At 41.9% G+C, this 16,186-nt stretch overlaps 1 protein-coding gene across 9 annotated transcripts in view; it reads right to left on the bottom strand.

The window, feature by feature from the left end:
* The window catches only part of LMAN2L (lectin, mannose binding 2 like), an 83,418-nt gene that overhangs the window by 39,131 nt on the left and 28,101 nt on the right, over positions 1-16,186 (bottom strand). For 6 of the 9 annotated variants that reach the window (XM_053890642.1, XM_053890641.1, XM_019463483.2 and 3 more), the window contains 4 exons: positions 5,023-5,055; positions 3,789-3,950; positions 3,585-3,699; positions 223-342 (listed from right to left, as the gene is read on the bottom strand). In XM_053890642.1, the coding sequence (XP_053746617.1) occupies positions 223-342; positions 3,585-3,699; positions 3,789-3,950; positions 5,023-5,055 (430 nt within the window). The remainder of the gene's footprint in view (positions 1-222; positions 343-3,584; positions 3,700-3,788; positions 3,951-5,022; positions 5,056-16,186) is intronic. The other 3 variants (XM_019463533.2, XM_053890643.1, XM_019463603.2) reach the window with 2 other exon arrangements.

Genomic DNA, 16,186 nt, shown 5'->3' with positions numbered 1-16,186 from the left:
AAATAAAAATAAACATAAAAAACAACAAACAAACTGAGCAACCCTGCTCATCTGTAACACAGAGACAAGTGGAATGGAAGGAGCGCCTGCTCCATGTTCTTTAGTGGAAGAGCACAGAAAGGAGACGGACCCACAAGCTGCAGGTGCAAGTCACCCCAGACCTTCCAGGTACGGTGACCTCCCTTGACCACGGGACCACTTCCCAGGATCCCCTGTGCTCACCCTCAGGCAGCTTCATGTTGTCCACTGAGGGCAGGAACACATCTCGATGCAGTTTCTCCTCTTCTGGGGTTCTCTCCACTGTCAGCTCAAACAACTTCAGGGAAATGACATCATGATTATCTAAAGGAGAAAAGCACAAGGAGGACCCAAACCACCTCAAACAGAGGTATCTTGGGACTTTCTTGGTTCAAGCTTCTGATCCACAGCTAACTAGCAATGACTTTGTTTCTTTTCGAAATTTACTTATTTTTTAAGTAATCTCTCCATGCAACATGGGGCTTGAACTCACAACACGGAGATAAGTGTCAGATGCTCTACTGACTGAGCAAGCCAGGCATCCCACTAGCAGTGATTGAGAAAAATGGTTGGAACCTGTTTTCTCATCTAAAATCAAGAATAGGGAACAGAGAGAATATTCTGTATTACTCAGGATTTAAAGTTTTTATCAACAAGCATACATTACCTATATAACTTTAAAACTTACACATAATGCAAGAATGAAAGCCCATATCATATGTGAAGCCTTGTAGTACAGTGAGGGAAGACACAGCACTATAGCTTCCCTTCCATGCAGACACACACACGCAAGACAGGAAAGGGCCTTGTGGCAGCTGATTACTAGGTCACAAGCAGGGCATAGCTACTGGCATGGCACACAGTTCCCTTCTGGACTAGGCCTAATTCTCTGCAGCTCCTTATAACTGTGACTCTGAATCTCACTAATAATTACAAGAGAAAGGATCAAGCAATTAAGGGCTCCTTTTTTTCCCTCTCTTTTTAAAGTATCATTAATAATGGGGGCACCTGGATGGCTCAGTTGTTTAAGCATCTGACTCTTGGTTTCGGCTCAAGTCATGATCTCTCAGTTCCTGATTTCGATCCCTGCATCAGGCTCTGTACTGACAGTGCAGAGGCTATTTGGGATCTCTCTCTGCTCCTCCCATTCTCCCTCTCTCTCTCAAAACAAATAAGTAAACTTAAAAAAAAAGTATCATTAATAAACTCATAGATTCAAACATATTTGATGTGTTTCAATACACTGAACTTGTACAATCTTATAGGTGCTCAATGTGACCTATCTTTCTCCAGTGAGAGCCTATTCGAGTTGGCTTTTGAGTCCTTTTGCATGAACCCAGAAATGTCTGATTCTTTATTGCTTTCCTGGGAGGTTCCCAGTTTATCCATTTCCTGCCTCAGCCCTGGCATCAGCCATTTCTCCAAGAAGCTCTTGTTCTTTCCTTTTAGCATGAATTGGTATTGAGAGACCACAAATCTGAATGCTATGGGTGCTCATGGCTATTAGGGTTGGTTATTGGAGACTGGACTTCTTGCCATTTCCCCCTTTTTTTTTTTTTTTCATTTTAACATATATTTTATTTAACCCAATATATCCAAAAAACTATCATTTCTACATGCAAATGATAGAAAAATTGTTGATGACATTACATTCATTTTCTAAGTCTTTGAAGTCTAGTGTGTATCCTACATTTATAGCACATGTCAGTTTGGAATCGCCCTATTTCAAGTGTCCAGTAGCCACCTACTACTATATACTACTATATACTATAGTAACTTGTTGCTACTATACTGGACAGTGTTGATCTAGATCATTGTTCTAGTTGACTTCTGACATGTGTATTGGGCCCAAAGGAAACTCTGATCCTCATAATGTAACACAAGAGAAATATATTTGCATAGGGTACTCTCTGCCCTCTCTGCTTCCAGCTGAGGAACTCCACTTTGGGGTGATAATTTGGGGACCCCTCAACCATTCCTTCCCCAAACTCTTTCCCAACTTGTGTCTTCTCAGCACATTTTGTCTTGACTTCTGGCAGAAGAGAGGAACCATATCATGTTCCCACTTTTTTCTTCCTCACACCTAGATGACATCCTTTGAACTAAGAAATTTAGAATTTTTGTATATGGGGGAAAATCCATCAATGTCTCACATACTAGGATTATTCCAATTGCAACTCTGTATGGTCCAGGCATGGTACACCAGGAAGCCTGGTGCACCATTTCTCTGTGATTCTCTCCACTCTGCCCTCTTCTGTGATCTTCATCTCCCAGCTGGTGGCAAGATGGCTGCCCCAGCTCCAGATATCCCACCCTCCCTCCCTTCCTGAAGAAGGAAGAGGGCCATTTCTATTATTAGGGTGGCATTTACAGCTGCTTAGATTCCTATCTTTAGCAGACTCCCAGAGAGGAAAAACTAGATTTGCCTTCAATTAGAAAAATGTTTTTGCTGTCAGGAATGAGTTTAAGCCATGAAACGATAAAAAGATGGGCCAATGCTCCTCACAATGTAGGGGCATCAAAGGCTGGGGGTACTGAAATGTGTCCTTTCTCAGCCATTTTCAACAATTCACTGCATAACAAGTAAGAAGATGTCAACAAGAAAGACCTTAAGAGAAAGACATAATTTGTATTTAGGGATATCCCACAGGCAGAGAACAGAGACTTGTTAACATAGGCATTATCACTAAACATCTAGAGCAAAGAACTCCTTAGGATAAAAATTACTCTACTTCACACTAGCTTTATTCATAATGAATTGTACTAGTCAAAAACCCCAAAAATTCAGTGCCTCACCTCTTCTCAAAAGAAGTTATGATTAAGGCTCAAGCCAAGGGAGAGAACAAACATATAAGAGGAAGTTACAAGTTGGGAACAAGTAGGAAGAAAATCCAGAGATAGAAAAGTAAAAGAACCACGCACTATTAATGCCACATAAATCAAGAACAGCTGGAGTTTCAGAGTAACTGGTCAAACCAGCTGAAGAGAGGACAAAGAATGGGGACTGAGAACAGAGTACCATGGTATGGCAAGGACGAAGCAGGTTTGAGAAGAGTAGTGCTAATGGCTTGACCGAGATGCATGGGAGGTCTGACTACAGGGTGGTAGAGCAGTGGATGGCCTGGAAACAGAAGCACCTGTGCACAGGACACATTCAGAAGTCTGAGCACAAAGGAAGATCTGGGGATGAGTTCGAAAAGGGAAGGCAGAGTCAAGGAATTCAAGGAAAAGCTTTGTTAAGAGAAGGGGCACCAGAGATATCAAAGTACAGAACTCAAAACACAGGCTTGATGAAGAGGCAAATACTACTTTGCATTAGCACCAACCATCTCCTAGAGCCAACTGGACTAGGATAACATAGGCCTGGGAGGGGTGGCGGGGGGGCGGGAGGCGGGTTAAGGATACAAAAATGTCAGAAGAGAGGCACTTCCTGGGTACTTGCTTCCCACAGTTCTGCTTGTCTGGCTTTCCCCTCTGAGAAGCCTCACCAAGGCCTGGCTATCGAGACATGACCTCACTCAGGACAAATAAAGAGTACATGGGAGACCCATGTACATAAAGAGTACCCGAGAGATCTCCAGTGATGGAGGAGGTACCAAAGTAGTAGCCCCGGGGCAGACGAACCCCTGGCACCTCAATGCAGTCCCTCCACTCATGCTTGCCATCGATGTCCATCATTATCTAGAATAAAAAGAAGAGATAAATCAGGGCCATGAAAGCAGGTGCAAGGCAGACCATACCACTAACTGGTCCAGAAAACAAGGACTCACCGTCAGATGCCTCTTGACATAGCGAATCACAAGGAAGGTGTCATAATGCAGATTGCGGACAATGGCTGTACAGCCCCCCAGCTCTGTAGGCCGCCCATCCCGCTCATGATCGTAGCTGAGGGAGCCATTGTTCACCATGGCTGAGATGTAAGGGAATACCCGCTGGGAAAGCAGGGAAGGAAAAGCAGAGGACAGTAAGGAAGTACTCTTAGGAATGCCTGTACAAATAGCAACAGAATTGCGCACATACAAGCTGAGCCCTTTCCAGCAGACCAGATGACCATTCTGCCTCATCATTAGCGGCTCCCCAAAACCCACTCTCAGATGGTCACTCAAAGGATATAGCCCAGGAAGCAACTGAACTCTGTACTTGCCTTCAGGAATCTCCTTGCTACTAATGTGGGGTGGGTCTGAAATGGCCCCTCTGGAGTCTTGACTTGAATCCTTCCAGAGATCCCTATTTGGCATTTACACATGACTCAGGACTGGTGGTTTTCTTTCTATGTATATATACCTATCTCCCCAACTTCCATGTAAACTCCTTGAAGAAAAAAATCACTTATACTTCCTTATGTGTCTCCACCTTCCATCCCTCCCAAACCCCCTTCACCCACCCCTACTTATCCCCAGGGTAAGCATTTTGCATATAGCAGATACTCTGAAAATACCTGTTTGATCAGGAAAACCTTTCCATTCTGGATAGCTCCTTTCAAATTCTCAAATCCTATAAGCATATGATGGATGCCATGTGGATTAGGACTCAGAAACAGCACTGCCAGAACCAGGCTGCCAGATGGTGTTCTCCAGCCACAACTGTTCATAGTTGAAAGACCTTCCAGCCCACTTCAGCTTCACCTACACATAACTTCTGCCAGCAATACCCTCCCACTCCCACTACCCATTTCCCACCAACTTCAGAGGCTTTCTCTCTCTCCAGTAGAGTTGTAGGAGGGAATGCTTCCTCAAAAATGATGCCCTAACTATTTAAGAACCAGCCCAGTGCTGAGGCAGTGCAGAGGCAGGGTGATGAAAGGAGAGGAAACATGACACATGACACATGCCACTTCTTTGGTGACTTCCTCATTGCCCTCAACAGTCAACATGCAAGGTGGAGATGCAGTCAAAATCAGAGAATGGTGATTCAAGACAACAGCCACATGGGTGTGAACAGGGGCAAATGGTGGATGGACACGCAGGGAATAAGGGATGGCCATGGTGGGTCAAGACTGAGTACCTGGACTCCTGGAGAATATCGCCTCTTCTGGGCCTGAGAGGGTCCAGCAGGTTATTATAAAAATGAGAGAGGACACAGAAGACAGGAGACCAGGTCAGAAAGAAACAGCCATGGAAGAGCTTTGACCCAGCTGTGGTGGATGAGCAAACCAATCTAAATCCCCAAACAGAAATGTAGGGTCTGTGGAGGGCATTTAGCAAGTCCTTACACCCCTCAAAATTGTGGGCAAAACTGTGCATAGAGGCTTGTTTGTTTTCTAAGGAGAGGGTCTGTTAGTATCAATCCCAAAGGGGCCCACTAGGAATACCTCTGAGGCTTTCAGAAACTTTATAATATAAACACACAGCACTACATTATGCCAGAAGGCCCCACTTATGTCTCTGAGTCAGAAGGCCAGGCCACATGTTTTGTCTGTATCCAGAAGACAGTATTTCTATAAGAAGGGGAGAGACAGGACTGACAAATAGGGCTAACTTCTTTCGAATTCAAGATGGCCTTTACTACCCAGAATCTCAGGATACAGCTGTTGCCCAAAAGACAAAAATCCTACCACTTGAGAGACAATGAAGTTAACTCTAATCCAAAGGGATCATCTACCCTCTAAGTGAGATTTATGGACATATATTTTCCAAATAGCTATTGTCATTCTACAACATGTGGGTAAGGAAGAAGCTCCATGGAAGCATGGTGGCATGGTAGATTTAGAAAAACCCCGAGGCTTGAGGGTATTCAGCTTTGCTCTAGAAAACTGCTACGGTTCTAAGCTAGAAGCAACAAGAGGTATGTTGCTGAGCAACAAGCTCAGGCCAGGCCTGCCCTACGGGAAGGATGTGTGAGGGTGTAGAGCCCGAAGCATTTCTTCCTCTAACACTTAGTGAGCACCTATTAGGAGCTAGGCACTGTTCCAGATACTGGGGTTCAATGGAAAACCAGACAGACTGGTATCTGCTGTCACGGAGCGGACACAGAGTAGAAGAGACAAACAATAAACAAGCAAATAAAATTATTTCAGAGAGAGGGGTACCTGGCTGGCTCAGTTGGAAAAGAAGCACGCAACTCATGATCTCGGGGTCGTGAGTTTGAGCCCAAAGGTTGGGTGTAGAAGATTATTTCAATAAAACTCTTTTAAAAAATTATTTCAGAGAGGGATAATGCTATGATGAAAAATAAAAGAGGTAACAAGATAGGCTACTGAGGGAATAGCTCTCTGAGGAGGTAACATCTGAGCTGAGGCCCTAGTCGTTAGAGCCACCAAAAGATCTGTAGGTGTAAGAAGCATGAGGTTGGCATATTTGGGGACTAGAAGACGCCAGTGTCTGAAACGCAGCCAGTGAGGGAGAGGTGGGTGTGAGCTTAGGCACAAACCAGATCACGCTGGGCCTTGGAAGCCACAGTGAGGACCGTAGGGTAAGCCCCCCACTGCTCTGCTCTTATGCCACTGGTGGAATATGCACAGGACTACAGAAAGGTACAAAATGAATCAGTGGATGACTAAATTCCCCAAACTACTCTTCCACAACTATCATTTGGAACAAGGGAATTATGAGTATGTTGTCAAGCAGAGTACAGAAACGGGCTTCTGACAAGAACACTCATCACTTCAGTGAACAATTAGGGAAAAGGGAGTAACAATGCCCTGGGTAGCCCATTTATCGACCCTAGTACGCATGATCAGAAGTCTATGTTGCACCTTTCAAAAGGGTGCCTCAGACAACTGTCCTTAACTGACAGCAGCCTTCCTCTTCCCAAGGCTGGTGAGGCATCCGATTATCCAGGAATAGCCAGAGGTAAGCTGGCCCCCAGCATCACCTGCGGGAGTTTCCCAGTTGCACATACATGTGGGGCCCTCAAAGAGTCTCAGTTATAGGTCTAGAGGGGGGCACAGGCTTATGTATTTTTCAAAAAGCACCACAGACAGTTGTGATATACAACCAAGTTTAAGAAACACTGCACCAGACACAGCGCCCCACACCTTTGGAGCCAGAATCTGTCTACTTCAGCAACTCGTGACACGGCCTTCAACTTTTCACCTCATACTAGTAGTAAGTCTTTAAATGCCCTCTTATTTTCCATGCCCAGTCAGGAGTTCTTAAGTGTTCCTTGGGAAGCCACTAATTTCACATAGCAGCTCATTTTCTTTCCTTGGAAAGCAGCCTATATATAGCAAGAACCAAAGGCTGAAGAATCACTCGGACTCAAGCAGGGTGGTAGTTTCATTCCTAATTTAAGAGTCACTAAAAATTAGGCACTCCTACCTATCATCCAAATGATTATTGACTGTAGGGTGAAGGAATATTTCCAAATTTTTGTACTACGAGGACACTTCAAAAAAAAAAGAACCCCCTACATGGTAATTGTACCTTCAGCCTACCTTGACTGAAGGGAGACCCATGAACTTGTGGATTTATGGATCCTATGCTAAAACTCCACAGATCCCAAGCACACAAGTAGTGTAAACCACTAGACAGAAAAAGGTGCCCACACGGCCTCTGTAATCAGGGAGACCTGGGTTCTAACTGCAGTTATGCCACTCAGGGCTGTATAACCTTGGGTGGATTACATTAGCTCTTTGAGATTCCATTTCCTCCCTGTAAGCAGGCAGAATAACACAGAGCTCACAGGGCTGATCGTGAAGATACAATGAGATATGTAAAGCATTTAGTACAGTGTCTGGCATTCAGGAGGGAGTCAATAAACATTCATTTAATCAAAGACTAATGAATTTCTAGACAGAAACACTATTCACAGGTGCTCATATATAAGCACAAAGCCAGGGACACCTGGGTGGCTCAGCTGGTTAAACGGCTGACTCTTTTTTTTTTTTTTTTTTAAGCAGCTGACTCTTGATTTCAGCTCAGGTCATGCATGATCTCACAGTTTATGAGATTGAGCCTCACGTCTGGCTCTGCGCTGACAGCAGGGAACCCGCATGGGATTCTCACTCTTCCTTTCCCTCTGCCCCTTCCTGGCTCTTGTGCACACACGCTCTCTCAAAATAAATAAATAAGTTTTTAAATAAATTAATTAAATAAGCACAAAGTAAAATATGCATCTTCTAGAGAAGGCCATTGGCTGCCACACACCAGTAAAATCTCCAAAAATATCTTGGGGATTAATGGGTTTGCCTTTTATGACCTACTAAACATTAAAATAGAACAACCATCTATAATAAATATTTTGAAAAGAACACCAAAAGGGGCGCCTGGGTGGCTCAGTCGGTTGAGTGACCGACTTTGGCTCAGATCATGATCTCACGGTTTTCGAGTTCAAGCCCCACGTCGGGCTCTGTGCTGACAGCTCAGAGCCTGGAGCCTGCTTCTGATTCTGTCTCCCTCTCTCTCTCTGCCCCTCCCCCACTCATGCTCTGTCTCTGTCTCAGAAATGAATAAACATTAAAAAAAAATTTTATGAAAAGAACACCAAAAGAGGGGCAACTGGGTGGCTCAGTGGGTTAAGTGTCTGACTTCAGCTCAAGCCACGACCTCACAGTTCATGAGTTTGAGCCCTGCGTCAGGCTCTGCACTAACAATGTGGAGCCTAGTTAGGATTCTTTCTCTCCCTCTCTCTCTCTACCCTCCCCCAGTTGCATGCACACCCTCTCTCTTTCAAAATAAATGTAAAAAGTCGGGGCGCTTGGGTGGCTCAGTCGGTTAAGAATCAGACTTCGGTTCAAGTCATGATCTCAGTTAGTGAGCTCGAGCCCCGCGTCGGGCTCTGTGCTGATAGCTCAGAGCCTGGAGCCTGCTTGGCATTCTGTGTCTCCCTCTCTTTCTACCTCTCTCCCACTCACACTGTCTCTCAAAAATAAACATAAAAATTTTTTTTTTAATGTAAAAAGTTAAAAAAAAAGAACTATATATTTTCACAATAAACAATTTAGCATTTATGAAAATTCATTTCACTGTTCCTATTTGTTAGACCAGTGACACTTGTTACCAACCAATATGAGTTCATGAACCTTTAGGAGCCGCTCTCTTAGAGCAGTTTTTTCCAATCTGAGGCATCATGCAGTTGGGTAAGCTGGCCAAGTTTGCTCTCTGGAACATAGACATGAAGAAAAAGAGGGTGAGGAAGAGAGGGAGAAAACAGCCACAACCACTATTGCCAAGATGTCTGCACAATGTTCCTTGAGAATGCCAGTTAGTGGTATGAATGAGAAGAGCTAGCACTTTGGAACACTTCCTCTGTGCCACGCACTGTGCTCAGTCATGTACACACACCTATTTATTTAATCCCCACAGCTTTAAGGGGTGGGATTAGTATCCCCATTTGACTGGTAAGAAAACTTGTGTAAGTAGTAAAACCAGAATTTGAAGCCAGGTAGTCTGGCCCCAGAACACTGGCTCAGTCACTGTGCTTTCGTATATACTGTTAGAAACCAAAAAACAAAACAACAAAAACCCTAGGTCTCTAATATACCTTGAAACACAGAAATATTAGAGGATGCTTCCAGAGTTTAAAAAAGGAATGAGATGACAACTGACTAGGACAGAGAATCTGGGGTTTTCTTTTGCTACAAAGGGCATAGTGGGACAATTGGTGAAAGTTGAGTAAAGTCAGCAGATTAAAAATAGTACTGTTATCACTGCTAAGTTCCTGATTTTAGTCACTGTGCTGTGGCTGTGTAAGAGAACTCATTTGTAGGAAAAACAAGTATTTAGGATTAAGAGAGCATGACAGAAGGCAATTTACTCTTAAATAGTTCCGAAAAAAACTATACACACCTGCATGAGTGCATGCACACCCACACATAGAAAGGTAAAAGAAAAGGACAAAGCAAATGTAATGAAACGTTATTTGGGGTAATCTAGGTGAAGAACATTCCTGAATTCTTTGTTATGTTCTTGTAACTTATCTCTAAGTCTGAAACTCTATCAAAATAAAAAATTTTTAAAGATTAATCTGAATCTAGGGGTGCCTGGATGGCTCAGTCGGTTAAACATCCGACTTCAGCTCAGGTCATGATCTCACAGTCCGTGAGTTCGAGCCCTGCATCAGGCTCTGCACCGACAGCTCAGAGCCTGGAGCCTGCTTCAGATTCTGTCTCTGGCTCTCCCTCCCCCTCCCCCACTTGTGCTCTGTCTCTGTTTCTCAAGTAAATAAACATTTTTAAAAAATAGGAAAAAAAAAAAAAAAAAAACCCATGTTGGGGCACCTGGGTGGCTCAGTTGGTTAAGCATCTGACTCTTGATATCAGCTCAGGTCATGATCTTGGGGTTTGTGGGTTTGAGCGCTACATCCAGCTCTACACGCTACAGTGTGGAGCCTGCCTGAGATTCTCTCTCCCTCTCTCTCTCTCTTCCCCTCCCCTGCTCTCTCTTTCCTTCTCTCTCAAAAATTAATAAACTTAAAAAAATAAAAACACATTATATTAAAACCCACTGACACACACTCTGCTCAATATAATGTAATGTTTTTGTTTTTACAAAGATGTTTGTATGCTTTTTGTTTTAGCCTTTTCTGATTTTTTAAAAATCAGCTTTTATATAAAAATAAGAATTAAACAAATACCTCTTCTACAGCATCTCCTTCCACATCCCTATTGGATCCTCCCCTCGGTTACTAGTGGAACACACTGCCGCTTCCACAGATAAACACTTTTCAGACTTTCAAAATGCTGTAAGCCACCTGTCCTTCAGGTCCTTCATCTACTTCACTTTTTACACAGGGATCTGTATGAAGAGGTGACTGGTTAGCTCAGCAATACCACCCTATTCAGTGGGTAACAAGACCAGTGAAATTCTCACATTACTGGGCAGCATGAGAAGGTCCCTACCCTACTGCCCCCTAACTATTACTAACCTATACTACTGACTATATCCCCAAGTCTCAAAGCTTCTTAAATGGAGGACACAGAAACATGACGCCTCCAAGCCGCTGCCTGCCTGGAAGAACTTCACATTCCTGAACATTATCCTTATCTCTTAAACTCATGGAATCATTTTAATCCCATGGATCTTAGTTGTGACCCCACTAGAATAAACCCAAATAACATAACTTGAGGACTTCGATAGAGCGCTCTAGAATTGGGAAACTCTTTTTTGTTTAATGTTTGGTTATTTTGAGAGAGAGACAGTGAGCAGGGGAGGAGCAGAGAGGGAGGGAGGTAGAGAATCCCAAGCAAGCTCTGTACTGTCAGCACAGAGCCCAATGTTGGGCTTAAACTCACGAACAGTAAGATCATGACCTGAGCCAAAATCAGGAGTCGGACACTTAACCGACTGAGCCACCCAGGTGCCCTAAAATCAGGAAACTTTAAACTTGAGGTATGCCCGAAACCCAAAACACTTGACTTATAACCTACCTGCCCACATTACAAGTGCCAAGATTTAGAATATCGTCTAATGTGTATGCCTTAATTTCACTGCTACCCATCATTCTGATAGTATGTGACTATTTCTTGTTAATGAGAAGAGGTATCAATTTTCTAGATCTTGTCTACAGTTCTACTTTGGGGAGTCCATAAAACTCCTAAAAACATAGGCAAAATCCTACATCTCCTGCACCTTGCTATGGGCCTACCACTTGCATCATATTGTCAAAACCCAAAGAAAGGTGAAGAACTAACCCAGAGCTAAGTGTCCTCTGGAGCACTGGTTCTTTCTTTCTTCTTCCTCTTTCCCTCTTTCACTGTCTCAAAAAAGAAACATTCTCTTCTCCTCACCTCCATTCAATTCTTCCTTCAAAATTGTATGTAGAAAGCCATACATTTCTACTTCCCTTGAAAACTAGCTCTCAGTGTAGCTCAGCCTTGATGCTTAATCACATCTAGGGAACTTGCCAAAATTCCCTGGACCCCGTTTCCAAAGGAGTCTCTCTTTGAAAACACTGCCTCACCTAGGACTGAAAAAAAACCTAAGTCACATCCAAGCTGAAGGATAACAAGAGAATTTAAGGTGCTGTGGAGTTCCCTTACTGATTCAAAGATTCTTTCTGACAACAGACAGACCAAGAGGGATCAGTATCTTCATCACTTGAAAGAATGTGTTTTTTAAATGGATGGCATTGTATTATCAATTTTCTTCCTGTTTCAAAAGAGAAAAAACAGTCATCACATTAAGAAAATATGGGAAACACCTCGTAGACTAGACAAATTAGACTTCTAAGCTGGCGTGATCTCGGAAGAGCAGTGAGCTTTTCTTCCTACTCTCTACCCTGCTGTTTCTGCCTCCTGGGGTAAGACCCAAATACAAATCTCACCAGTAAGAATAAGGGCCAAGGCTCAAAGGACTGCACTTCTGTGCTCTCATTCAAGGATAGCCTCTTGTCATCATACTCTAATTTCAACTGAAGGAAGACATTCCTGCTCCAAGACTGCTACTGAGTTCCCTGCAACTTTTCACCAATATCTGGGTTCTCATGAGAAACTGATGACCATCAGCTGATGACTTCATAATGCCAAGAAAAGATCAGGTCATGTTTCAATCAATGTTTTTTAAAAATAGTGATACTAGGATATAATTCATATACCACATAATTCACCTAAAGCCTATAATTCAATGGCTTTTAGTACATTCACAGAGTTAAGGTTATGATTACCACAATCAATTTTAGGACATTTTCATCACCCCAAAAAGAAACCCCATGTCCACCAGCAGTCACTCCCCACCCCTACCGCCAGGCAACCATTCATCTACTTTCTATCTTTATAGATTTGCCTATTCTAAACATTTCATATATATGGGATCATACAATATGTGGTCTTTTGTGACTGGCTTCTTTCACTTAGCATAATGTATTCAAGTGTCATTCACATTAGAGAACCTATCAATGGTTCCTTTCTTTTTTAATGCTCAATGATATTCCATTGTATGAATATATATTGTTTACTCATTAGTTGATAAAACATTGAGTTGTAACTGTTTTCGGCTATTATGAACAATGTTGCTATGAACATTCATATAACTTTTTGTGCAGACATGATTTCAATTTCTCTTGGGTATATACACCTAGGAGTGGAATTGCTGGATGATACAAACTCTGTATTTAGACATTTGAAGAACTGCCCAACTGTTCTCCAAAACAACTGCCCCATTTACATTCCCACCAGCAATGTATGAGAGTTCCAATTATTCCACATCCTTGCCAGCACTTGTTATCCTCTGTCTTTATTTTAGCTATGACTAAATAGCCATGGGTGGGTGTTAAGTAGCATCTCATTTGGTTTTGATTTGTATGTTCCTAGTGGCTAAAGATGTTGAGCATTTTTTTATGTTTATCAACCTTTTGTATATCTTCTGTGGGGAAATACCTATTCGGGTCCTTTGGCCTTTTTTTTTAAGATTTTATTCTCAGGGGCATCTGGGTGGCTCAGTCAGTTGAGTCTGACTTCAGCTCAGGTCATGATCTCACGGTTCGTGGGTTCAAGCTCTGCATTGGGCTCTATGCTGACAGCTCAGAGCCTGGAGCCTGCTTCAGATTTGGTGTCTTCCTCTTCTCCCTGCTCCTCCCAGCTCACACTCTGTTTGTCTCTCTCTCAAATAAAATAAAAGCATTAAAAACAAAATTTATTTTTGAGTAATCTCTACACCCAATATGGGGCTCAAATTCACAACCCCCAGATCAAGAGTCACGTGGTTCACCAACTGAGCCAGCCAGGCACCCCAGCCATTTTTTAATTAGGTTTTGTTTTTTTTGTTTTTTTACTGTTGAACTATATCTAGAATATATAAAGAACAAGTCCCTTACCAGATATAGGATTTTCATTTATTTTCTCCCACTATGTGGGTTGTCTTTTCACTTTCTTGATGGTATCTTCCACAATACGAGTTTTTAATTTTAATGAAGTCCAACTCATCTATTTTTTTGTGACTTTTGTTTTCAGTGTCACATCTACAAAACCACTGCCTGATCTAAGGTCAGGAAGAATTAACCCTATGTTTTCTTCTGAGAGTTTTATAGTTTCAGTTTTTACATTCAGTTTTTCAGTTCATTTTGAATTACATTTTGTGTATAGTGTAAGATACAGGACAATTTCATTATTTTGCATGTGGATATCCAGTTGAGTTAGCACCATTTGTTCAAGGAAGTTCTTTCCCCATTGAATTGTCGTGATAGCTTAATCAAAAATCAACTGATCATAGGGGCGCCTGTGTGGCTCAGTTGGCTGAGCATCTAACTTTGGCTTAGGTCACGATCTCAGGGTTTGTGAATTTGAGCCCCACATCGGGCTTGCTGCTGTCAGCACAGAGCCCGCTTTGGATCTTCTGTCCCCTCTTTGCCCCTCCCCTACTCGCACTCTCTCTCTAAAAATAAACATTAAAAAAAAAAAAAATCAACTGATCACAAATGTGAGGGCTTATTTCTAGGTTTTCAATTTTATTCCATTGATCTATAGGTCTATCCTGATGCCGGTACCACACTCTTTATTACCACAGCTTTGTGAGAAGTTCTGAAATGAAGAAGTGTAAGTCTTCCAACCTCATTTAAGTTTAAAAAAATTTGTTAATGTTTTTTTAATTTATTTTTTGAAAGAGAGATAGCAAGCTGGAGAGGGGCAGAGAGAGAGAGAGAGAGAGAGAAAGAGATCCCAAGCAGGCTCTGCGCTGTTAGCACAGAGCCTGGTATGGGGCTCAAACCCACTAACTGTGAGATCATGACCTGAGCCAAAACCAAGAGTTGGGCGCTTAACTAACTGAGCCACCCAGGCAACCTACCAACTTCGCTCTTCTTAATCAGCATTATTTTAGCTATTCTGGTTCTCTTGAATCTCCATATTGATTTCAGGATCACCTTGTCAATTTCTGTAATGAAGCCAGCTAGGTTTTTGATAGCTAGGACAAGTGTCAAATCTGGAGACCAATGTAGGGAGTGTCATCATCTTAACAATCTAGTGGACACTTCATGGGAATGCAAGCTGGTGCAGCCACTCTGGAAAACAGTATGGAGGTTCCTCAAAAAATTAAAAATAGAACTACCCTATGACCCAGCAATTGCACTACTAGGCATTTATCCAAGGGATACATGTGTGCTGTTTCAAAGGGACACATGCACCTCCATGTTTATAGCACTATCAATAATAGCCAAAGTATGGAAAGAGCCCAAATGTCCATCGATGGGTGAATGGATAAAGAAGATGTGGTATATAAAGACAATGAAGTATTACTCAGCAATCAAAAAGAATGAAATCTGGCCATTTGCAACTACATGGATGGAACTGGAGGGTATTATGCTAAGTGAAATTAGTCAGAGAAAGACAAATATCATATGACTTCACTCATATGAGGACTTTAAGAGACAAAACAGATGAACATAAGGGAAGGGAAACAAAAATAATATAAAGACAGGGAGGGGGACAAACCAGAAGAGACTCATAAATATGGAGAACAAAATGAGGGTTATGAGAGGGGTTGTGGGAGGGGGGATGGGATAAATGGGTAAGGGGCACTAAGGAATCCACTCCTGAAATCATTGTTGCACTATATGCTAATTTGGATGTAAACTTAAAAAAATAAAAAATTAAATTAAAAAAAAAGATCCAGTGGACCCTTCAACAACATGGGATTTAACTGCACAGGTCCACTTCTATGTGGATTTTTAAAATATAAATACAGTACTGTAAATATTTCTTCTTCTTTATGATTTTCTTAGTAACATTTTCTTTTCTTTAGCTTACTTTAAGAATACAACATACATTACATATAACAGACAGAAAATGTTAATCAACACTTTCTGTTATCAGTAAGGCTTCCGGTAAGCAATAGGCAATTAGTAGTTAAGTTTTGGGGGCGTCAAATGTTACATGTGGATTGTTGACTCCATCGGGGGTCACTGCCCCTAACCCCCACACTGTTTAAGGGTCAACTGTACTAAGTTTTCTGATCTATGACATAAGATGTCTTTCCACTTACTTAGGTCTTCAATTTCTTTCAATATTGTATAGTTTTCAGAGTATACTTTTATTTGTTAAATTTATTTCTAAGTATTTTACTCTTCATGCTAGTATAAATGGAATTGTTTTCTTACTTTCATTTTCTGACTATTCAATGCCAGCAGTAAAATTGATTTTTATATGTTGATCTTGTATCCTACAACCTGCTGAATTCATTTACTAGTTCTAGTAGTTTTCTTGGGGATTCTTTAATATATTCTATATATAAGATCATGTTGTCTACATATAGGAATACTTTTACTTCTTTCTTTGCAATCTGGATGTTTTTTACTT

This window comes from Panthera pardus, unplaced genomic scaffold (assembly GCF_024362965.1).
Source record: "Panthera pardus isolate Hobbes unplaced genomic scaffold, ASM2436296v1 HiC_scaffold_25, whole genome shotgun sequence".
Lineage (NCBI taxonomy): Eukaryota > Metazoa > Chordata > Mammalia > Carnivora > Felidae > Panthera > Panthera pardus.
The sequence above is the reverse complement of the archived record's forward strand: the minus strand, read 5'-3'. Positions and strand labels throughout refer to the sequence as shown.